Source organism: Pelodiscus sinensis, chromosome 18 (assembly GCF_049634645.1).
Source record: "Pelodiscus sinensis isolate JC-2024 chromosome 18, ASM4963464v1, whole genome shotgun sequence".
Lineage (NCBI taxonomy): Eukaryota > Metazoa > Chordata > Testudines > Trionychidae > Pelodiscus > Pelodiscus sinensis.
The window spans coordinates 35,610,934-35,634,871 of NC_134728.1; the positions used below are offsets into that span (position 1 = coordinate 35,610,934).

At 41.0% G+C, this 23,938-nt stretch overlaps 1 protein-coding gene across 2 annotated transcripts in view; it reads left to right on the forward strand.

Moving 5' to 3' along the window:
• ITCH (itchy E3 ubiquitin protein ligase) overlaps positions 1–23,938 on the forward strand; it is a 108,076-nt gene that overhangs the window by 74,626 nt on the left and 9,512 nt on the right. For both annotated transcript variants that reach the window (XM_075901534.1, XM_075901535.1), the window contains exons 9-21: positions 169–264; positions 2,000–2,174; positions 7,558–7,624; positions 9,936–10,020; positions 12,579–12,707; positions 13,450–13,522; positions 14,034–14,105; positions 15,511–15,599; positions 16,705–16,864; positions 17,158–17,291; positions 19,421–19,561; positions 21,330–21,450; positions 22,604–22,708. In XM_075901534.1, the coding sequence (XP_075757649.1) occupies positions 169–264; positions 2,000–2,174; positions 7,558–7,624; positions 9,936–10,020; positions 12,579–12,707; positions 13,450–13,522; positions 14,034–14,105; positions 15,511–15,599; positions 16,705–16,864; positions 17,158–17,291; positions 19,421–19,561; positions 21,330–21,450; positions 22,604–22,708 (1,447 nt within the window). The remainder of the gene's footprint in view (positions 1–168; positions 265–1,999; positions 2,175–7,557; positions 7,625–9,935; positions 10,021–12,578; positions 12,708–13,449; positions 13,523–14,033; positions 14,106–15,510; positions 15,600–16,704; positions 16,865–17,157; positions 17,292–19,420; positions 19,562–21,329; positions 21,451–22,603; positions 22,709–23,938) is intronic.

The window sequence follows — 23,938 nt, forward strand, 5'->3', positions numbered from 1 at the left end:
TGAGGCTGTATAAAGTGTGTACAGGCTGAACTGGTTCTGCTATTGAGAATCTCTGATCAAAGGCACACTGGATGTACGTATCGCCAGTGGAGTATCTAAAGACACACACATCTCGAAGAACTCCATTTACTCCACAAGCCGAGTACCCTTTCCTTTTTTTATTTTTAGATGGGAGCAAAGAGTGGACCAGCATGGCCGAGTATACTATGTAGATCACGTTGAAAAAAGGACAACGTGGGATCGGCCGGAACCTCTTCCTCCAGGGTGAGTCTGTAGAAGAAGATTTAAATAGTTGTTAGCTCAAGTTAATTAGTAAACTAACACTGTTTAAAAATACCCTGGCTATTACACAAACACTTATTCTACCGACACCCACATTTGTGGTTTTTCCTAGGCTAAGTGCTAAAGTAAATAACAAACACTACTGCAGTGTTTCTCAACCTTTTTTTTATAAAGTACCTCTTTTACTTACGCATGCACGCGCACGCACACACACAAAGTATCCTCAGGACCTACAGTTTTCAGACATGCACAATTTTTTTCTGCTATTGCAACACATTTGTTTAAACAACTTACTCATAGTTGGGTGGGCGATTATTATTTTTGTACTTTACACCCAAAAATTTAAAGCACTGTAAAACTTAAAACAAATATTTAGTTTTCTCCAAATTTCAGTTGTCGATGTACCCCCCAGACTTCTTTTGAGTACCCCTAAGGATACTCATAGCACTGGTGGAGAAACACTGCACTAATGGGCTGTCCAGACTAGCAGGTATAAATGTTTGCTAGCTTCAGTTAAAAAAACTGTACTGTAGACAAACCTCAGGAAACTTTATGACCCAATTAAGAGCTTATATATGCTTCTTTGGACCATCTCTATCGCTCTCCAAGCTGCACATGCTAGTGCCTTGGAGATGACACTTGCCTATTTTTTTCTCTCCTATACTCTGCCAAAGATTTTTTTTTCTTAACATCTCTATAGTGTGTCTGTTGTGTAGGGTTGTGGGACAAGGAATAGGAAAAATAGGAGTGGAGCAGTTAAGTCAGACACCAATCAGCCGTGTCTGCTTATAAAGAATAAGAGTACTCAAGATCAGTCATGGTAATAAAAAAGAACCAAATTTTTAGTCTTGCTCTGTGTCCTTTTCCTGGTTTTCTGGGAATATTGCATTTTTAACCCCCCTCCCCCCCCCAAAAAAAAAAATCCTTCACACTTGAGTCATGTCATATATTCTCTCACTCATTTTTGTTACACAAGAAAATGTAAATCTGCCAAAAGAACTGAATCTCAAAGGGGAAAATACCCCTGGGCCCCATAGAGACACCAACCTGTTGGTCTAAGTTTGACAGTTTAACTCTCTGCACTACATCAGCGTATTGATAAATCAGCGGGTATTGATAAATATGTGTGTTGCACCAGACCTTGCTCAATACCTGACCACTGCTCAGTTGAATTTTTTGGTGAATGTCATTTACTTCGAGTGGATATGAAGTGGAAACCAAGTCACATGTGAGCATGCTTTTGGATTTCTTAGACTAGATAGAAGTGTGCTGGGAGGAGCATGAGTGTCTCATGTTTTGCAGTCAGAGCTGACAATATTACTTTAATGTTTTTGGAAAGAGGCCAGTAGACTGCACTTACTTCATGCATCCATCTCACCCCTCAGATATAACTGTTGTCTAATAACAATAATGACTTCTCTACAGCCAGCCAGATGTGTAAAGCGGCTCTTCAACACCATTTAAAAACACTGCAAGTGACCGACTTGATGGTGTTGTGGAACATAGTGAAAATAATTCTCTCATTTTAGATAGCAGTTTTCTCTAGCTTTTTAGACTGTTTCAGTAGGAACTGTAATAGAGGGTACGTGCTGCTGACCGCACTGAACATTTCATTTAACAAAACTTCATATCCAATTCCACATTTATGTCCTGCTTGCCCTGATGCTTATTTGACTCTAAAATGGTTCTATTGAGATGCTTTGTTTGCATTGTTTAGCTGGGAGCGCCGAGTTGACAACATGGGGAGAATTTATTATGTCGACCATTTCACTCGAACGACAACATGGCAGCGGCCAACATTGGAATCTGTTCGGAATTATGAGCAATGGCAACTTCAACGGAGTCAGCTTCAAGGAGCTATGCAACAGTTTAATCAGAGGTTCATATATGGGGTGAGAAGTCTGTTCTGATTCAGAGAACAAAAATTTATTATGAAGAAGCATTGCCATTCTCAAACTCTAGCTATCTACCTCCCCTGCAAATAGATCTCTGGATGTGAGCGCAGAGGATAAGTACAAATGGTAGCCTTAATTTATTTCCTTTTGTTGTTAAGTAAGGGACAGCTATAACCAACAACAGTATTGTTTGCTGACTTTGTATGGCAAAGTACGTTGTATGAGGTACTGAGAGAGGTCAAAGTGGTGAGAAAATTGTTCGCAACGAGGTGTAAGTTAGATGTCATGGCCACCTAGCAAACACAGTGGCTGTTTATGCTGGTGATGTTTGGAGGCTTGTTCACGTTAACTCTATTTGTATTCAGTCCTCGTGAATTCTAAATCTTAAGTCACTTGACTACATACTGCCTTTTATTGGTTGGCCAAGATTAGTATGGGAAGTTTGCCCAAAGGAAGCATTTGAGGAATTTTATGCAGGTAAAATGCAATTACAGAATGTGAATGGTAGGAAAACATGGGGAGTTAAAGCAATCCAAAATTCACCAAATACTAGTGAATGGTAGACTTTGACTGGACATCTTGATACGCTGGTTGCAGTTAGTTTAGCAAGACAGGTGATGTAGGTTCTTAGTTGTACTCACACACAACAGAAAAACTTACTACATGTATGATGGGGAGCCATGTTCAACTACAAGAACAGAACAGTGTGTTCCCTGATTGTGGTAGGTTTTTATCTTTTAGATTCTGAGGCTATGTCTATACTAGCACTTTAGTCTGTTTAACTTGTATTGCTTGGGGGTGTGAAAAAACCACACCCATGCCAGCAGAAGTGCCAGCGTGAACAGCGTTGTGTGGGTAGGAGAGCTTCTCCCACCAACATAGTTGCTGCTCCTCATGGAGGTAGTTTTATTATGTCAATGGGAGAGCTCCCTCCTGCTGATTTAGAGCAGCTACATGAATGACCTTACAGCTGTGTCTCTGTAAGCTCACTAGTGTAGACATCGCCTTGAGACTGGTTTCCCTTCTGTGTAGGGTGAGGCACTTTCCAAAGAACAAAGTTTAATATTATTCTTTGAGGAGTGTCATTGTGGGTGCCCCATGTTAGGTGGGTTAGTGTCTTGTGCTTCTAATCAGATATTTGTAGTGCACAGTATTCTGGGTGGTGGTATACCTGCAGTCTCTGCCTTGTGCCAGTATGAGCAGTAAACTTTTGTGCGCTGTCAACCATTCCCGAGTTCCTTCTCCTTAGGCTTAGATTAGAACACAGCAGATATGTTCACTTTCCTGTTTATCTACCTTGTTTTTTCCCTTTGTCACTCCGTACCAGTAGCACCAACCACCTTGACCGAGAGGCGTCGGCGTCAGGAACATCCAGTACACAAATATCCTGAGGGGCGAAGGAATTACTAGACCCTAGCTCTGGTGCGTGAGCCGAGAAACTATCCTTCAGCTCAGCATCCACAGCACTGATCAAGCTGGCACTAATCTCTTCTAAAGTGGCGCCCCCTGCCTTGTGCGCACGGACTCAAATAACTTTGGCACTGGAGGTTCAAACTCACATGCACACCCCGGCACCGACCTGTATAATACAGCCACCACTAACTGTGCATGTGGAGTTGGCCTTAACATCATATCAGGACGCCACTTTTTGGTCCTGGTGACGCCTAGGCTGCCTGGGCCCATCTGATCACAACACCAGCCAGCTGTGCTGCACCATTCCTTGCAGGTGATGAAGATGAGTAGAAGATGTTGAGTGTGAATCGTCACTCTTCCCCAAACAGCTTCTCCTACCGTCATGTACGAACATTGCCCTTGAAGCCATTTCTCCTGATACCAGCGCTTCCTACTTGGCTATAATCTCTGGGCACATTACAGAGCCCAAACCCCAGGCTCAAGACCACAACTCCTCCTACCACCTAACCCCCTTCACCCTGCACTCCACCCCGGTTGGAACCACAGGAGCACTTAGACGAACTGGAGTATGTCTCTGAAGGAGATGTTCTGCTCCTCATGTACATATCCTCCCCAGATGAAATGATAATGCCTCCCTTACTCACTGCTGGAGATTACTGTAAGTGATTCCAGGACCTCTTCAAGAGAGTGGCTCAATGCAGCAATCATGGATCCAGCAAAGGTGCTATGGCAAACTCCTGCCACCATTCTACCTTCCTCAAAACGGGTGGACCAAAAATATTTACCAGCCAAGGGAGTGGATTTCTTTTTCACCGACCCAATTCCCAGCTCTTTAGTGAAGGAGGATTGGAAACAACTAAACCTCTTCGGACAAAAATCCTACTCATCAGCTTCTCTCCAATTTTGCATTGCCAATTACTCCACACTACCGACAAAATATACTTGTAGCTTGTTAAATAAAATGAAGACCTTTATTGAACAATTTCCAGAAGATGTGTGTGAACAATACAGGGCAAAATATCACAGAGAACGCTCATTGCAAAAACACCATTGCAGGCTTGCCTCGACTCTGCAGATATAGTCACCTGATCCCTTACCACAGCTGTTATATACCACACCTCCTGATTTCATCTTTCTAGCTTCCTTAATGAGGTACAAAATACAGTTGAGGACCTCCCTTCTATAGCTTGTTATAGGAGGAGATAGATCATCTGTTACAACTAGGTCAATGAGCAGGGCTTGACAAATCCCCTTATCTACTCGCCCATGGCAAGTAGATTTCAGGCGGTCGTCCCGTTCACCAGCGGTTAGTGCATGCGCAGTGCGGGTCTCGTGCATGCGCGGTGCAGGGCTGGCAAGTGGTTTTTGCCGCTATTGTCGAGCCCTGTCAATGAGGAATTACCATCTCAACATAGGGGAACAGGGTTGTATTCCTGCTACTTTCTCAGACGAGGGTTGGAAATCCATTCTGGACTTGCACCAGCTCAACAAATTTCTACATCATCAATACTTCAGAACGGTAGCATTGACAACTATAATTCCAGCCTTACAAATTGGATATTGGCTGTCGTCCCTTGACCTTCAGGGTGCATATTTTCATATTACTGTCCATCTGGTGCTATGGAGATTTTTCCACTTCACACTGGACAGTAGTTGCTACCAATATTGACTACTATCCTTTGGTCTAGCCACAGCACCATGAGTCTTATCAGAAGTCTTTGTGGACAATTGCCTGGTAGCAGCATTGTCCCTAAAGGAGGCAATAAAAGCCACCTACCTCACATTCAAACTACTTGGTTCCATAGGTTTCCATATGAACTACCAGAAACCTTATCTCTCACCAGCCCAACAGCTAGAATTCATCAGGGCTCATCTCAGCTGCATACAAACCAAAGCAAAGCTGCTTCAGTTGTGTTTTCACGCCCTAACGTAACCGACCTAATAATGGCAATTCTACAGAGTCCACAGGTAACAGCCAGACAGTGTCTCTGACTTCTTGGGAATATGTCCACAACCATATTTGTAGTCAGACATTCCAGACTGCACATGTGACGCCTGCAGTGATGGCTCCAGAACGCGTTCAAACCCCACAAACAGCTGTTGCACAAATTACTGAACACACCCAACACAATCAAGCTCTCCCTTCAGTGATGGCATCAATCAGTAAATGTATGTACAGGGATCCCGTTCCAACAACAAAGCACTTCAGTCATGCTCAGTATGGACACATCTCTTGAAGGCTGGGGGGCTCACATCAGACCACTTGATCCGAGGTCAAAAGCAGCAAAAACATCTGTTCCCATCAGTGTCCTAGAGCTTCAAGGTGAGACAAACATGCAAATGCTTTCTCCCATTACTGCGCCACAGAGTTGTCAAAGTCCTCTCAGACACGTGGTGTGCATGCCTATCTACAGAAGCCATGCACCTATGGCAGTGGTCATAGACATTTCAGCAGCTTTCCTCCCCGGAAGTGGAATACAATTGTGGAGCACCTCAGCAGACATTTCCACCAAAACTATGAATGGGTGATGGGCTCCCATGTACTGAATACAGTGAGGATATCCAGCAATAGATCTCTTCGTGAGAGTTGCCATCAAAATGTCCAAAATACTGCTCTTGAGAAGGACTGGGACGCCACTCGCTGTGGGGTGCCTTCCTCATCGTATGGGGCTCAACGCTCCTTTGTGCCTTTCCTCCCATCCCACTGATCAACCAAGTTCTGCCCAAAATCAGACATGATGGGGCTTGCGTTCTATTAATAGCAGTTGAGTGGCCCAGACAAACCTGGCTCCCCCTACCTGCCTCAGCTGTCAGTGGCTCCCCCATTATCTCTGCCACAAATTCCTTACCTTCTGACCCAGAATTCAGGAGGCATCTCAATCCATATGTAACAGGCCTTTCGGCCTACCCTCGATATCCGTAGAGGACTGGCATTTTACCTAGAGATAACAAAGATATTTAAGAAATCACCACACCTCTTTCTGTCTACCACTGAATGATCAAAGTGGAAGCAGTATTCAGAGAGACTCTTCAAATGGATTTCACAATGTAGCCAGTTCTGCTACTAACGGAAAAGTGTTCCAGCTCCCATACAGTGTGCCTGCGCTCAACCAGAACCATTCCCACATCATGGGTCTTAACAGTGTTCCCATTGCAGACATTTGCAGAGCAGCTACTGGGACCTCAGTTCACACATTTACTAAGCACTAGTCACTAGAACAACCTTCCTGAGCATAGTTTGACTGTCCATGTTAGCTATGGCCCAGAGACCGATCGCGCAGCCCTGCCTTCCACAAGATACCGCTCCATAGTCACCTAACATGAAGCCCACAGGGACACTCCTCAAGGAAGAAGAGAGCGTTACTTCACCTGGTGCAGTACCTGAGGTTCTATGAGATGGTTGTCCCTGTTGGTGCTCCATGACCCTCCCTTCTCCCCTCTGCTTTGGATCAGCATGGGGCTATCCCGCGTAGAGAAAGAACAAAGGAACAGTTGACGGCATGCAGTGATTAACCACTTGCACAGGTGCGAGGCAGGTACTATGTGTGTGCTGCCATCCTGGGTACTGCTGCTACAAATCTCCCAACTATAAGCACCAGGCACCAACACACCTAACATGAAGCAGTCACAAGGACAGCCAACTCAACCTGAATTACTGCACTAGGTGAATAACCCCCTCTTTAATCCCCTGACATTGCAGTTACAATAAACTATGCTAATTGCTGCAAAATATGTTAACACTACTCTAGGTTCAGGCAGGCAAAGAGAAGTAAAGAGCCCAAATGAATCCTCAGTTTGTAATAAATCTAGGACTGTTCTGTGGAAAAAATCCTTTGCATAGGGAGGCCCTATGTGGCACTAGCAATAATGCATTTGCTTTAGTGATGTGTGGCTAAATTAGAAGTATGGAAGCAAATTGGTGGTGGGTGGTTATTACTAATGCACCTTTTTTGTGTGTGATCTGCAGAACCAAGATATTACTTCTACTCAGAACACAGAGTTTGATCCTCTTGGCCCCTTGCCACATGGATGGGGTAAGTCTTGTTCAAATGGTGTTCTATAACAACCTAAATGGCGTACTTCTGCCAGGTTATTTTTCCAAATGCTTTTGGTAGTATTTCACTTTTCTTCCTTTTAGTTACATCTGAATTTAAGTTCCCTTTTTATTAAATCTAATCAAAAGTACTGTTTAAGGACTAGCTCCTAATACTGTAAATATGCAGTTCCAAAAATTGATTTTAAAAGTACTCAATATTATTCTATTTCTTTTGAAGTTGAAGCTGACTTTTTTAAATGTCCTTATCACATCATGGACTTCTTCCTGCTGCTGTTACTATCTTAACCATTTTAGAGATGCAGGTTGTTTTGTATTGCTTCTGGTAGAGCGCCAGTGGTTGGGAAGTTCTTGTTGGGTCTTGACAGCATCTTTATAGATCTGCCAACTGAGCCCCTTTGTGAAAAATATTTTCACCATAATTGCAGCAGTCCACGTCATTGCATTATTTTGTTTGAAAGATAATATAAAGTCCTTGTCTACACAATTGCTTTGTTATAGCTATAGTGGAACCGACAAAGTGCCCACGTGAAAGTGCAGATGAGGTGACCGAAATTCTTCTTCCCAGCTGACATTGCTATGCTGACAGAAGTACTCTTCTTTTAGTATATTTGTGTCTACACCAGCAATATTGCTGGCATTGTTTTGTTGGGGTCTGGTTTTTTTCCCCTCCAGACTCCTAAATGATAGGCCTGTGCTGGCAAAATTGTGTAGTGTAGACTAAGCTGTGTATTCAGGTGGTGTGGAAAAAATAAGATGGTAATCAGAATGATGTAATTTTAAAGTGGAATATCTTTCCTTGGCAGAGGTAGGCATGGATTATTTATTACATTAAACAGTTGCAAGTCAAACTTTTCAAAAGTTTCAAACATTATTGTTTGGGCTTCTAGATTTGAATGTATGCAAAGTATCAGTGCATTAAACTGTCAGACCAGGCCCAAATGATGCCTTATTCTATAGGTGTGAAATCTCAAAGAACACTGCTCGTTAGTTTATCCCCCCCCCCCCTCAAATTTCCATGTATAGTAGAATTCTGCTGCTTGTATAACCTCCTTTCGAACATGTCTCTGTAGGTAGAAAGGGGAACACAAATGCTGGTTACATGCCATGGCCTGATTTCAGAGCTTTGTGTTTCTCTTGCAGCAACTAAAACACAGTGAAGAGATGCATATGCTGTGCTTATCTAATGTCAAATTGCAGGAGACTGAATCGTAGTGGTGAAATGAAGGAGAAATGGATTTTCAGCAGCATATGTGTAGAAATGTGTACATATTTCCCTAAACCAATTTTAACTGTGAGATAAACATCCATATTTATTTACATGGGATGTAAACATTTTTCTTTTACTGAAGTTTGGCGCATATTTTCACATTCATGTGCTGCTGCACTTCCTTAGTATTTGTATTCACGGTTGGTGTACCTCTGCATATTTCTCTTTTTTTTTTTTTTTCAATTAACTAGTTGTATTTGAGTGCCCATGGCAATAACCCAGGCAGTTGGGATTTCTAATAGCTCAATATGGAATGTGGCTTTTCTGTGAAGAAAATTGCTTCAGTTTTTTCCTTCTCTGACTAAATAGGAATAGGAAAATAAATTGTATAATAAATAACTGCACACACATAGATGTTTTAAGTGCAGTTTTTGATAGATGGAAGGCTCAGATTGATTTAAACATAAAAAGGTCAGCATAGCCATTTTAATTTTTAAACATGGAAAAATATCTGGATGAGCATTTCAGAACAGCCAGCAAAAGTAAGAAACATTCTAATTAAGATGAAATGCAAATCTTGTTCTTTCATGATAAGTTATCTTCCTTTGGGCATCTGCTGAACAAATCTGTTTTAAAACAGTAGGAGGGGAAAAAGCTTTTCCAGTTCTAGTATTGTTATCGTTGGGATAGTAAATGCGTTAGGCTGCTCCCCATAAACCCCAATTGGGAATGTGGCCCCATTTTGTTAGGTGTTGTACAAGCACACACAAGAGACAAGTAATCTAAAGACTATCAAATGAACACTCTGAGTGTTGCTTTGCATTGAGGTTAGGTTACAATATATTCAAAACAGTCCACTAGTACTTAATTAAAGTAGACTTCTGGTGCTAAAAAACTGGTAAGAAACAATGTGTTTGGAGAGTGAATGATGAAGAATCAGTTATGTTATGTTTGAGATGAGGTACTGAGAGAACCTAAAGAAAACAGGCGCTGCCACAAGATGTTCAACTAATTGGTTATTTTAAGTGTGAGAAGTAAATTTGCCAGAACTGAGATGTCTTCACTTTTTATTTCTCCTCAGAAAAGAGAACTGACAGCAATGGCAGAGTGTATTTTGTCAATCACAACACACGTATCACACAATGGGAAGATCCCAGAAATCAGGGGTAAGAATTTTAACTCAGTTAAAATGGATTTTGAATATAAATGTTGTAGTTTTATTATTTTAGTGAGAGAGAGAAGTGAGGGGCATTTCTGACAACTTAAGTTTGGATTGGACCTTGCTATCCTCTACTGGCTTTTCAGACTAGACTCAATTAAAACGTACAAAGGGATACAGAACTAAAGCAGAAATTATTAAAAGGAACACCGCCTGCATAACAGGAAAACAGTTAGAAAAATCTCAGCTAATTGCAAAACCTCATTGCAAACATTTTCCCCTCCCAACAGGAAATGTTTCCATTAATGGAAAAAATCAAATGGAAATATCCTTTTAAGCAGCCTTTCCCTTAGTGCTTGTAATTGACATTTTACAGCAGGAATGGGCAAACTATGGCTCGTGGGCTGCATCTCAACCATTGGTTCTTATTATCCAGCCTTGAGGTGTCCCCCTGGGCAGCAGGGTTGGGAGCTTGCCCTGCTACAGTGTTCCAGTCAGGGACTGGTATTGGACTTGCCTTGCCTCTCTCCTCAAGACTCCTAGAAGCGGAAACAGCCAAGGGATTCTGCTCACTGCCCCCACCCATAGCACCAGCTTTGCAGCTCTCATGACCATGACCTGCCGCCAGTGGGAACTCACTGGGTGGTGCCTATGGACAGGGCAGGGCACAGAGCCCGATGGCCCCGTTCCCACGTGGGAGCTGGAAGCAGGTTAGGCTACTGCTTCCAGGAGCCACTTCAGGTAAGTGCTGCCCAGATCCTGCACCCTTGACACTTCCCTCAGCACCGCAACCTCCTAGCCCGGCCCTGTTTCCCTTCCTGCTCCCCAAACCATTCAATCCCAGTCTGGTGTACCCTTCTGCACCCCAAATCCTCATCCCACTCTCCATCCCAGAGCCTGCACCCCCAGTCAGATGCCTTCCCCCACCTTCCCTGCCTGAGCCCTGATCTCCCTCCTGCCTCCCAAAACCTTCCATCCCATCCTGGAGCACCCCCCTGCACCCCAATCACCTCATCCGTAGTCCCACGCCCAAGCTTGCACTCCCAGCTGGAGCCCTCACCCCGCATAAGCCCCAAACCGCTGCCTCAGCTGAGACCCCCTTCCTGCCTTCTAAACCCCTTAGTCCTAGCCTGAAGATCCCTCCCACACCCTGAACTAAGCATTTCTGGCGCCACCCGGAGCTTGTGCCCCCAACCAGAGCTCTGTCACTTACACACCTCAACTCCCAATTTGTGAGCATTCATGGCCCTCCATACAGTTTCCATACTGAGAGGTGGCCGGTAAGCCAGTAAATTGGCTCACCCCTAGCAGGGATTCTCAAGTTTTTACCCCCTTCTGCACTGCGATCCCCCTGCTGACACAAAAATGATCATGTGACCCCAGGAGTGGGGTCTGAAGCCTGAGTCCCTCCAGTTTGGTTGTCGGGGAGCTTGGGCTTTCACTTCCCCCGGGATCCAGGAAATCTAATGCCAGCCCTAGTGATCCCCTTAAAACAGGGTAGCAAGCCTCTTTGGGATCCAGTTTGCAAACTGCTGCATTATAGCCTGAGAACCCAGAAGTTAAACTTTATTGTCTTTTAATTATTGTCCAAGCTGAAAGAGCTGCATAAAGTAGACAGGCAGCATAAATAACACATGTTAATTTTTTAAGATGAAGAGCGGAACTGAAGTTCCCTTAAAGAAGGTGGAATATTTCTGTATATACCTTCAGTTTATGAAATGTAGAACTTGCAAAAAATGAAGATATAAGACAAATAATAACAAACTACTGCTCAAAAACTCTTGGCCTCCTGGGTAAGGCATGCAAAACCTTCATGAGAGCAGCATTACTGCAGGGATGTCACTAATCAGGTCCTCCAGGGATCATTTCAGGGACTTCCAGCAAAGTGTGAAATGAGAATTGCTGATGTTTTTTATTATTAAAATACAATGTTTGAGGCCATTCTAAAGGAGAAAGGGTTAGTATACAGGGAACAGTAATATTTTGGTTTTGCTTTGAAGTTGCCTTATCATTTCTTAGCATTTTTTAAAGATCTGTGCAGATATTAATGGTGTGGTGATCTCTCTGAACTGCTATATTTTTCGTCTTTCTGACTTCCTGAATTACATTAATAATAGCAAATGCTGTTGAATAAAATTGCTGTGATTTTTTTAAAAAAATTGGGGTACACTGTTAAACTAAATTCTGCATGTTGAGGAGTGAAAACATCCAGGAACTTTACTTCTTTCATAGAATCATAGGACTAGGACTGGAAGGGAACTCGAGAAGTCATTGAGTCCAGTCCCCTGCTCTTATGGCAGGATTCAGTACAGTCTCTAGACCATCCCTTCAGATTTCTATTAACTGTTGGTTTTTCCTTCTTTATCGTTGAATATACTAAGCTGATATTGATTATTCTGGCCTTATTGTTGTATCTGGCATTAAAATTTAAGAGCAAACAGAAAATTCCTCAGAGAAATCACTACAAATTTTCCAGAATTGCTGCTAATTTGTGTTTTCCCTGTCCATCTTCAGTTGACAGAATGTATTAACTTGATCAGTTATTTTGTATTTTTTGTCCTATAGTCAATTAAATGAGAAACCATTGCCAGAGGGTTGGGAAATGAGATTTACTGTGGACGGCATTCCTTATTTTGTGGATCACAATAGAAGAACTACAACATATATAGATCCCCGCACTGGAAAATCTGCTCTGTAAGCCTTTTTTCAAGATGACAAACTATATTACACTGAGCTTTTTATATATACTTTGCTTGACAGGGATTGCCAAGTATGGGTTTTTTGCAGAAGGTTTTGACATACCAGTAGTACTTTTAATTTCCCATTATTTCCTCCTCTGAGGATCATCGGCGTCTTTGAATGTTCTCTTCCCTCTACATGTGACATTTTGAATGCTTTACAATCTTATAATTGAGGTCCCTGTGGTCGTGGTGACTTTTCCAGCCAAATACGGGATACGGCTCTAGTCTCTTACTATGCCACTCTATCAATAAAAGCTACTGTGCTAATGCCATGTTCTCCCTTCTCCTTCCATGTGTTTTAGTGTGCAGGTTGATGCCAGTGCACTCCTTTAATATATTCTAGCATCCTGAGAACTAGTCTTTGGATATTTGCAGAATTGACATGCTAACTCACATCAGGTTGGGTGGAAGTAGATTGGCATTTAATGTATTGAAAAATTGCACGTGAACCCAGAATCTTTCTAAGAAGAGCATTTTGCATGTTAAAAATAAATTTAAAGTAGTTACTCTTTAAAGATATTTTAAAAACAAAACAAAAAAATTAAGGCCCTTTTAGAAGCATTTGCCAAATTAGAAAACTGGTTTGTTTAACCATCCAGGTAAAGCAGATAGTTTCATAACAATAGTAATTTTGAGCTCTGTTACCTTGAATTTTCAGCAGTGTTTCAACAGTTTGTTTTTCTTCCTGTTTCCAGAGACAATGGACCCCAGATTGCTTATGTGCGTGACTTCAAAGCGAAGGTCCAGTATTTCCGGTTCTGGTGTCAGGTAAAAAATGCTATTTAATCTTGGAAATGGCTTTGTGGAAATGCATTCTCAAAAGCTGCATCCAGGCATCTCCAGTTGGAACTAGGGATGTGAACAGTCACCTTACCTGGAGATGCTTACCAGTTATGGTTAACTGGCAAGGGACAGCCCCACAAGGTCTACACAAGGGTGGGGTGAGGCTCTCCACCCTGGCTGGAGCAGCCTCCACCTGTGGTGGGTCCAGCCCAGATGTACCATGGGCTGGGGTGCTCCAGCCCAATGATATTAAAAGCAGATTATTATTTGTATTGACGTAAGCCCCATTGTCCTATCTGTTGTACAGTGAACAAAATGACAATCTTTGGTCTTGGGAATAAATGAAAACTGAAAACATTATTTTTTATTTTGTTTCATACAGGCCAGACAGATTCACCCGCCCTTTTTATAATTTCTGTGAATTTTGTTTGAATTTTTATTGAAAACACTTGTCAAAAGTGAAGTCAATATACATTTTAAATATTTTGCATTTCAGCAACTGGCCATGCCACAACACATTAAGATTACTGTGTCCAGAAAGACATTGTTTGAGGACTCATTTCAGCAGGTATTGTATTGTTAACACATACTTGCTTACTTTGTGAACAAAGTGACACAGGGGAAATTGTTTGAACTTTGTAGCTAAAAGACAACATCACCCTTCATCTTTTGATACCCCATTAATGATGACTAAAGTGATGATTTAAAAAAAAGTATTTGTGCTATGTCTGGAGCAGATTCATAATTAGATACACAGCGCAATGTTAAAAATGCATCATACCACTGATAGCTCTCCTTGTTGCTTTGATCTCACAAGAACATGTATCATTCCCTGGTGTTTAGTTATTCAGATTTGCTGTGCAGAAAACCACACATTCTTCTTCGAGTGGTGTCTTTGTGGGTGCTCCACTCTAGGTGTGGATGCATCCTGGAGATTTTTTGCAGCAGTGCTTGATTGAGTCGCCATGCGCAATAGCAGTCACAAAGTTTTACTGCCTAACATATCACATGTGTGGCCCAAGCCCCTCAGTTCCTTCTGTCATCCTCGGCTATAGACAGAGCTCCATAACAGTGCTCTTCTTCTTGAATCTCCAAAAAACAAAATAGTAGTTATAATTTTAGAATAGTTACCTCACCTGTAGCTGGCACTCCTGGGCCTGTTGTTTGAGTGGTGGTGGTTTTTTATTTTTCAACAAAAAAAAAAGCCACAATGTTTGAGGTCCCTCCCCTTTTTGTCCTTTAACTTCATAGTTGCAGCTAGGAATAATCTTTTTTTATCTTCCATACTCGGCAGTCACTCCTGCCCCATGACTAAAAATTCCTGATGGACAGCATGCTGGGCTCCCGAGGCTTTAAGAAGTGTGACTCCTGTCATAGAATCTCAGGGCTGGCAGAGACCTCAGGAGTCATCGAGTCCAGCCCCCTGCCCAAAGCAGGACCAACCCCAACTAAACCATCCCAGCCAGGGCTTTGTCAAGCCAGGACTTAAACACCTCTAGGGATGGAGATTCCACCAGCTCCCTAGGGAACCCAGCCCAGTGCTTCACCACCCTCCTAGGGAAACAGTGTTTCCTAATATCCAACCTAGCCCTCCCCCACTGCAACTTGAGCCCTTTGCTCCTTGTTCTGTCATCTGTCACCACTGAGAACAGCCTCTCTCCAGCCTCTTTGGAGCCTCCCCCCACCCCCATCCCCACCCCCACCCCCTTTTGGGACAGACTAATACATTCCCATTTAAAACATTCTTGTATTTCTTTCTGTATCACTTCATTTTAGACCTTTCATCTTCTAATCTGCTAGACAGAAATATGTTTCTGCCAAGCCCTCAAACATTTCCTGAAATACCACTTTATGCACTCCACCTAGTGCATTTCATGGCCAATGAAAATGTGATTTCCACACTATTGAATAGCAAATAGTAATGCTGGGATGGGCTGTTTTTTCTTCATAACAGTGTTTTTTCTTTCACTAAGATAATGAGCTTCAGTCCCCAGGATTTGCGAAGACGCTTGTGGGTCATTTTCCCTGGAGAAGAAGGTTTAGATTATGGAGGTGTTGCAAGGTAAGATAAAGAAATCTGTGTGTCACATAACAAATTAATCTGAATACCTCATTTTCTACAAATATTTGGTATGAAAGTTTCACGGGGAGATCTTTTATTTGCTGACTTTTTAAAATGCCAATGAGTGTTTCCCCTCTCTTTATAACATCACTTCTGCAATCCTAAAATGTATTATCAAAACTAATCTAAGAGGATGTGTTGCTATGTGAATGTACATTAAGTTTAAGATGCCTCAGTCAAGTGTAGAACAAGCATTTATGCAGCTCTTCTCAATAACTCATAAGATGAAACCATGAACAGAAGATTAGAGATTTATTGAAATAATGAGTAAGAAAGCGTTTAGTAGGTATACTCAAATTTTGTTCCCTGTTCAAGTACTTAAAATGCATATGCACACCCTTCCTGCAGACTTGTTTTTGCTATACTTACTTTTTTTTTGTATTCAGTATTGTGAATTAATCTTATTTAGTGATGTAAAAAATGCAAGATGACGATATTGTGAGGGGAGAATCAGTAGTATATTTCATGCAGTTCACTTTTTAGCCTTGGGATTATACTTAAATTTCATCTTATAAATAAATATCAAACATACATGTGTGCTACTAGGAAATTCTAATTTGTATTTAGTCTTAACCTTAAAAAGCAAATTCTTAAACTTTCACTGTGTGCAAAGAATTGTAACCAAAAAGTATAATATGGGTACCTCTTCCATAAAAGATAGAGATCAATTCTGAGTTCATATATTTTTGAAAATTTTTCACTATCAGATTTTGTGCTTCTCTTAGAAAAGCAGCCCTCGTAAATACCTACCACAGAGAAAAGAAATTAACTTTCTAAATGAAAAATTGCTTGATCAATCTTAGCAACGCTGTACGTTAGACAGTCTCCTTTTCTGAGCTATGTCATCTAACCATGTAGCATACTGACACCTAGTGTGTATGAGCTGTAAGTAGCTGCTTAATTTTCTGGGTAGGCCAGTTTTAACAGTTGAGCACCAGCCAGTCCCTAAAATAATTTTTAGCCTATATAGTAGCAATGTACTTTCTAATGTAATCCCATTTTCAACCTGAAGCATTCATGGTTGTTTTGTTTTGTGTGGTTTCAGGGAATGGTTCTTTCTGTTGTCACATGAAGTGTTGAACCCAATGTATTGCCTGTTTGAATATGCAGGAAAGGATAACTACTGCTTACAGATAAACCCAGCTTCTTATATTAACCCAGACCATCTGAAATACTTCCGTTTTATTGGCAGATTCATTGCTATGGTAAGTTCAGATTAATAGTTTTGTTCACATCCACCAGAATGTGTTTATTTTTAAATGGACACAGCAGCTGTTTCAAATCAAGAGATGAACTGTTTAGTGCTGCATTGCCAGATGGGTGGCTGTATCAGCTCCTGTATTTAGATCACATTTTGAGGTGTACCAGTAATAGTGATGGTATTACAGAATGTCTCTCAACATCTTTGGGCTCCAGGCTTCATTTGATACGTTATATTGAAATGTTAGGTAATCAAGCATTCTTTGGATCATTCCTTGTCTGTTTTCATGTTTTTTAGGCTTTGTTTCATGTGAGATTCATAGACACAGGTTTCTCTCTGCCATTCTATAAGCGTATGCTAAACAAGCCAACAGGACTCAAGGATTTAGAATCTGTTGATCCAGAATTTTACAACTCTCTCATCTGGGTAAAGTGAGTTTCTAACTCTTTCACTCATTCTTGAAATTCAAATTCAGCTGTTTTGATGTTTCATTGTATTTGTGTAATTCAGGGGTAAATGTGAAATGTTTTGCAGATAGATATTGAATAACAGACCTGTATAAATTGCAGGCCAGAACTGAACTTCTTTGCATTTTACTATAATTCCAACGTCCACGTTCTGTAGTTTGGTAATGCTAATATTAACTGTTCTCAGTAGTTCACTGGAGATTACATAAACTACATTCTGTTTCTGCTTGTTTTCCCTTTCAATTAACATAACTAAATGTGAGCAGTCTGCGTGGTTGGAAAAATAGAACTGTCTGAATAGATAATCAAATACTGGTTCCCTAATGGTAGTGTCAATAAAAAATCTTTAATGTAAGGTAATATAAAAGTCACTAGAGACTAATACCCAATCCCAGTGTTACTTTCTTCTTTAAAAAAATTATTTACTTATGGAAAAACAAAACAAAAAATAGACAAAGTACAGTATTAGGATGTCTGGCATGATGGAGCTCAGCTTATGCCTCGCTTCCATTTAACCCTTCATCAGTCACCCCATCCAAATTCAACTTGGTCACCTAAAATTTGTTTAAAATGTTATATGGTGAAAAAATGTATTTCTAAAGCACTTTATACGTTTAAGTTGATGAAAATCTCTGCCTTTTCCTATCCTTGACTCCTCAACTTCTCTGCACCATCTCCCTTGACCCCAAGACCTTTCATCTCTTCTCTCTCCCATCTGTGCCCACTCAATATCCTTTTCATTCTTTGTGCAGCCTTTCTTCATAGCTTCCCCCACCTTGAAGGGCCTTCTCCCCTGCACGGGAAACAAAATACATTTGGGATTTGTCAGCCTAGGTCACCGTGGAAAGTTGTGTAAAAACAAGTTCTAAAACTTGAAAACATAACTCTTAAAAACAATATAGAATTGTAGTTATTATTTATAAAGCACCTGCATTGCTGGAGCACTCAAGATGCTTTATTTTATAATAAAATAATATCAAGAACATAATTTCAAAACACCTTATAAACTTAACAAATAAAAACAGGGGAGTCCCTTTAAAAAGGAGGACATGGAAACTGGGAGTAAGAAACAATAATTGCAAGTCTAGTAACAGTCAATCTTAAAAGTTTGGAATAATAAATAATAATAATAAAAAATCCCACAGTATTTAGTTCTGCATGAGTGCAGTGGACTGGAGTAGAAGACCTCTTGAAGTTCTTTCCAGTCCTCTGTTCTTATGATTGTATGACATTGAGATGCATTTAAAACTGGTTAAAAATTGAAGCAAAATGCAGGACAATGTAGCACTTTAAAGACTAGCAAGATGGTTTATTAGGTGATGAGGTTTCATGGGCCAGACCCACTTCCTCAGATCAAATAGTGGAAGAAAATTGTCACAACCATATATGCCAAAGGATACAATTAAAAAAAATGAACACATATGAATCAATTAAAAATTGATTGTGACCAGTTTCAGAAAGATGTCTGTCCACATCTGCAGACTCACTGCAGAAAGGACCAGGGAGGCCTAGCAAATTAAGATTGAATGAAGGGAACCTTAGCTAGTGATTGGGATTTAAGCAAAGGTACCCATAAAACTTACTTAGAAAGTAAATATAATTAGCATACACATGTATGGGCTTTAAAAGCAAAAGTTCCATTATAAAATCACCTTGCTATATCTTCTTCAGTTAAGTTGAGAGGGTGGAATACAGGGATGCATTTTTTTTTCCCCAGTACAATCACATTAACTCCAGACATCAAGCTAAAATGATACTACATTCTGCACAAGATGAAAATGGCAGAAGAGCTCTACTGGGAGACCTATAAAGGGAAACTACAATGCACAATCCTTGTAGTCATGAAAGAGCATGTTGCTGATGCATAGTCTTCCAGCTGAATTACAGTGCAATCTGCACACTTTGTGCAAGTAGAAAATGTACTTGCAACATCAGACACACAGCTTTTTGAAAGCCTGTAGTCAAAAGTGATTCTTAACTTGAATCATAAACTCCAAAAAAGTTTGCTTAATACGACTTTTGATGGAAACCTCATCAAGTTGACACAAGATCTCTTTACATTTTGTTACAATACATGCTGTTGTTTCTTGCAGAGAAAATAACATTGAAGAATGTGGCTTGGAAATGTATTTCTCAGTTGATAATGAAATTCTAGGTGAAATAAAGAGCCATGATTTGAAACCTAATGGTAGCAACGTTCTGGTCACAGAAGAAAACAAAGAGGAATATATTAGGTAAGTGCAAATGAGGGTGGTTGTTTTTTAACTGCTCCTTTACCTCCACTTGTTTCTTTCCCTAGTTAAAGCAGGAGTTAAATTTGTCAAACCACATAATTTAAAGCACCACAGAAATACATTCAATGAATAACTGATACGATTAGCGTTAGTGGATGTTTTTGGATGTCATTTCTGAAGAGTGACTTCTAAAAGAATCTGAAGAGCCATGGGTATACTGAAGATATTAAAACTTAATATCCAATATGTTCCAATAGACAAAAAATCTGAATATCAGTTTATAAACGATTTCAAAGTCTGCAAAGATGCTAACCTACCACTTTTATATGGTTCAGTTCAAAACGTTTGTTTACATCTCTCATGTTTTTTCCAATGTTTCTTTCTGTTTCTCAAAATTATCTTTAAAGGTTCTATTCTCAGCCAGTTGTCTTTTAGCTGCACCTGCAGTGAAATCAAAATGCTTATTTTGTGATGTCACAGTTGTAGGCCTGGCAAACAGTGTGGTGTCATAAATAAGGTATTCATTTCATTGCAGGATCATCCTGAAGCAGTATTGGGAGGGAAGGTCCTTTATTTTTTTTAAAAATGGCTTCTCTTGCAAAGGGAATGCAGGAATGTATGGACCAAGTAAACTTGTTCTTATTGAAGCCTTTTTCTCCAAATTTGCTGTAGTGCAAAAAGCCCTCCCTTAAAGATTTGGACTTTCTGAAGTATTCTGTGACTCCAGTACACACTGCTTATGTGTATTGGAATCACAGAATACCCCACTTACATGGATTGGAGCCGTTTTTTTCATTTCTAAATTATTTATTCTATTAAGATTACTGTTGCTTGGCAGATTTTAGTATCACTATATGAATAAACTATGACAAAATGTCAAACTGTATTGAACATTTCTAAATAAATACGTTTAGGTCACACAAAGGGCGAACACACTGGATAAGGAACACTTTTATATTTTGAAAGATATTAATAGAAAACTTGAATAGAATCTTCAAAAAACTTTTTTTTCTTCTAGCTTCCAATAGCTGAGGTAAACCGCCGATTCCCATTTCAGTCCCACTTCTCTACCTCTATCCTGCTTTGTCAACTGAGTTGCTAGGATTGATACCAGAAATTAGCCTTTTCTCCTCTAGACTCCAATTCTCCTGACAGGTTAGGCTTGAATTTAGCATAATATCTGCTTCTCCCTGGGTTCAGGTTCTCCGGGTCTCCTGCCTGCTTTTCACCCTTTTATTTATGGAGAGTGGAGTTTCTGCCACAGAGCAAAGTTTCATGATTAACAGACACAAATATGGAACTTTCCAAATGGACATAGTCGTTTCTTGGTAAGCTAGCAGTCCTCATTATCTTCACCAGTACAGCTTGACCTAGTTTTTACTTTTTCATAGTTAATGACTGAGATTTCGGGGAAAATATATTTTTCTCAATACCTAGGGACTGCTGTGCACTCATTATTTTATCTCTGAATAGATACTGCCTCCTCTTTGATCATGTAAGCTTTTTCTTAGCACACTGGTCAGAAATGGAGGGTTTTAACTTTTTGCTTTAATGCTGGTTTACACTGCATCAAGATAGATAGTTACAAATTACTTGATGTTTTGTCCTCAAAACTTTCCATTCTTTCCATAATATTTTTAACATAGTTCACAGTTCATCACAAAATAGGCTAACAAAAGAAATGTGGATGTGAGCAACATGAGGCAGTTTAAATGACAAATTACCCTTTTTCTCTCTTCCCTCTCCCCCCCCCCCCCCCCTTTTCCAGGCTGGTGGCAGATTGGAGAATCTCCCGTGGTGTTGAAGAACAGACACAAGCTTTCTTTGAAGGCTTTAATGAAATTCTTCCACAGCAGTACTTACAGTACTTTGATGCCAAGGAACTAGAGGTGAGGGACTTACTTGGGTAGGCGTGGGCACAATTGATGTCCTCATTAACAAGATTCACTGGAAATCCAGTCCTGAATTTGCAAAACAGAGCTGTGTGATTGTTGAAGACAGTTTGCTAGTGGTGAGAAATTTTCCTAAACAGTTCATTGGTTAGCACATTTCCTTCTGCTTTTCCATTGTGTGGATCACTGCATGTTCTCAAAAGCTCTGGCTGTCCCCAGTCCTTACTCTTTTATCTGAGTTTTACCATCCAGGCTAGCTTTTTTTTTTTTTAATAGGAAGGGGTAGACACACCGTGGGGATGGTGTACATCATGGTTCAGTCCAACAGTTTAACCATATGAAAAAGTTTAGCTTATACAACTGAAGACCAAGCATAGAAAGCACATGCTTATTTTCATCTGAGTACAGGGTATCACATAGAACTGCTATTTGATGCATTTTTTATTTACACACAAAAATAGGGAAAAGTTATATAGGTTGCACTTCTCTATTCTTGCACTCTCTGGTCTGGCAACTGCCATGGTCCGAAATTATTTTGGTTAGCCAGATGTCCACTTCTCATGGGTGTGGCTAAAGTTTATTTACAGCCACCAGCCCTGAGCTGCTGTTTAGCTCTGATTTAACACGAAATGTCTTCTCAGAGCACAATAAGCAGTGGAAGTGTTGGGAATGCTGTTAGACAATATTGACCTCCCATGGTCCAGCAAATTATCTGGTTTGGCACCAGTCAGGTCCCAAGGGTGCTGGACTAGAGATTCAGCCTCTATACACAGAAGAGAGTAATGTTCTAGTTCACTCTGGGTAGTCCTAGTTAATATTTGTTTTAACTGAGCTCTGTATTGGAAGACCAGGAAGAAGCAGTTCTTTTCATTAGGGAAGATTACCCCACTGTATCTGATTTTTGCATAATCAGTCATTACCCTTTCCTAGAGCAGGTCTGAATAAAGCTCGTTGTCTGAGGTCATCACCTTGACTGTTTGTTGGTGAGAAGTAAGCTGCTATTTGAAAAAAAAAAAAAAGTTTAAAATCAAATATATAGTTATAGTAGGTGTTCGCAAGTGCAAGCACAGATGTTCTTTGCTGCAACCATATAGAATCCATTGAACAAAATCTTAGCTTAAATCTTAATATTTTTTTTTCTTACAATTAGGTGCTTTTATGTGGAATGCAAGAGATTGACTTGAATGACTGGCAGAGACATGCCATCTATAGACACTACACCAGGACAAGCAAACAGATTATGTGGTTTTGGCAGGTTTGTGATTGACTTTTCCTTTATTTTGAAAAGTAGGAATTACAAAAGGGGTGGGACTATGCTACAGCATGATAAGCAAAAACCAAAATCACAAAACAAGTCTGTCCTACCATCGTAGATTCCATGCCAGTTTATTAGTGCAAACTAATGCACATTGAAAACATAATTCCAAATATATCCATGCAAAATTATGGGATCTCAATTAGCAGTTACCACCCAACAAAGATAGCTTGTCGTCATAGAATCCTACAGCTGGAAGAGACCTCAGGAGGGCATCGAGTCCAACCCTCTACTTAAAAGCAGGACCAATCCCAACTAAATCATCCAAGCCAGGTGACTCCCAGCCCAGTAAATGACATGCCAGTTGACCAGTCACTTCCCCCTTTCCCCTGGCTGCCTCTAGCAGAAAGAAGCAGCGGGGGATGGGACAAGAAAGGGGAAGGGGGGGGGCTTCAATGTGGCAGCTCTGCATAGAGCCTCGGGCCAGACCCCGGGCTCCACGTGGCACTGCCATTTTGAAATGCCACGTGCAGCCTGTGGAAACGCCATGGGAAGCACGGGGCCAGGGGGCGGCTGCTTCAGTCCCCGGCTGGCCCCATGCTCCCAGGCACTTTTGCCTTTGAAACGTAGCAATGGCTGTTGCTACGCTTCAAAGGCAGAAGTGTCTGTACCGACTTATCCAATAGTGGATGCAAATTGGTTTAGCCAGATCAAAATTTTACATCCCTACAGCAGATTTAAAGCCAACGGAAAGAAATATTTCTTCACACATCATGCAGTCGGCCTGTGGAACTCATTGCCAAGCAATATCGCAAAGGCCAAGACTATAATGGCATTCAGCAGTGAATTAGAGTTGATGACGAAATGATCCATCAATGGTTATTTGCCGGTATGGTCAAGGATGCAACCTCATGTTCTGAGTGCAACCCCATGCCTCTGATGACTGGATGGATCGCTCAGTTGCCTGTTCTGTTCATTCCTTGTGAAGCACCCGGCATAGGCCATTGAAAGAAGGCCGTTTGGATCATCAGTCTGAGCCATATGGCTATTCTTAGTGCTTTGTTAGGCTATCGTGCAGCCCGGCAACATAATCAGGCAGACACCTTTGTCCAATTAGGAAACACTGGGTTAACTGATTAAATGGGCTCAGGGTTCCACCCGTTGGACTGGAGTGGTCCCTGCACCGCGGACAGGGGCTCTTCCAGCCCAGCTGCTTCCGACCCGGTGCTG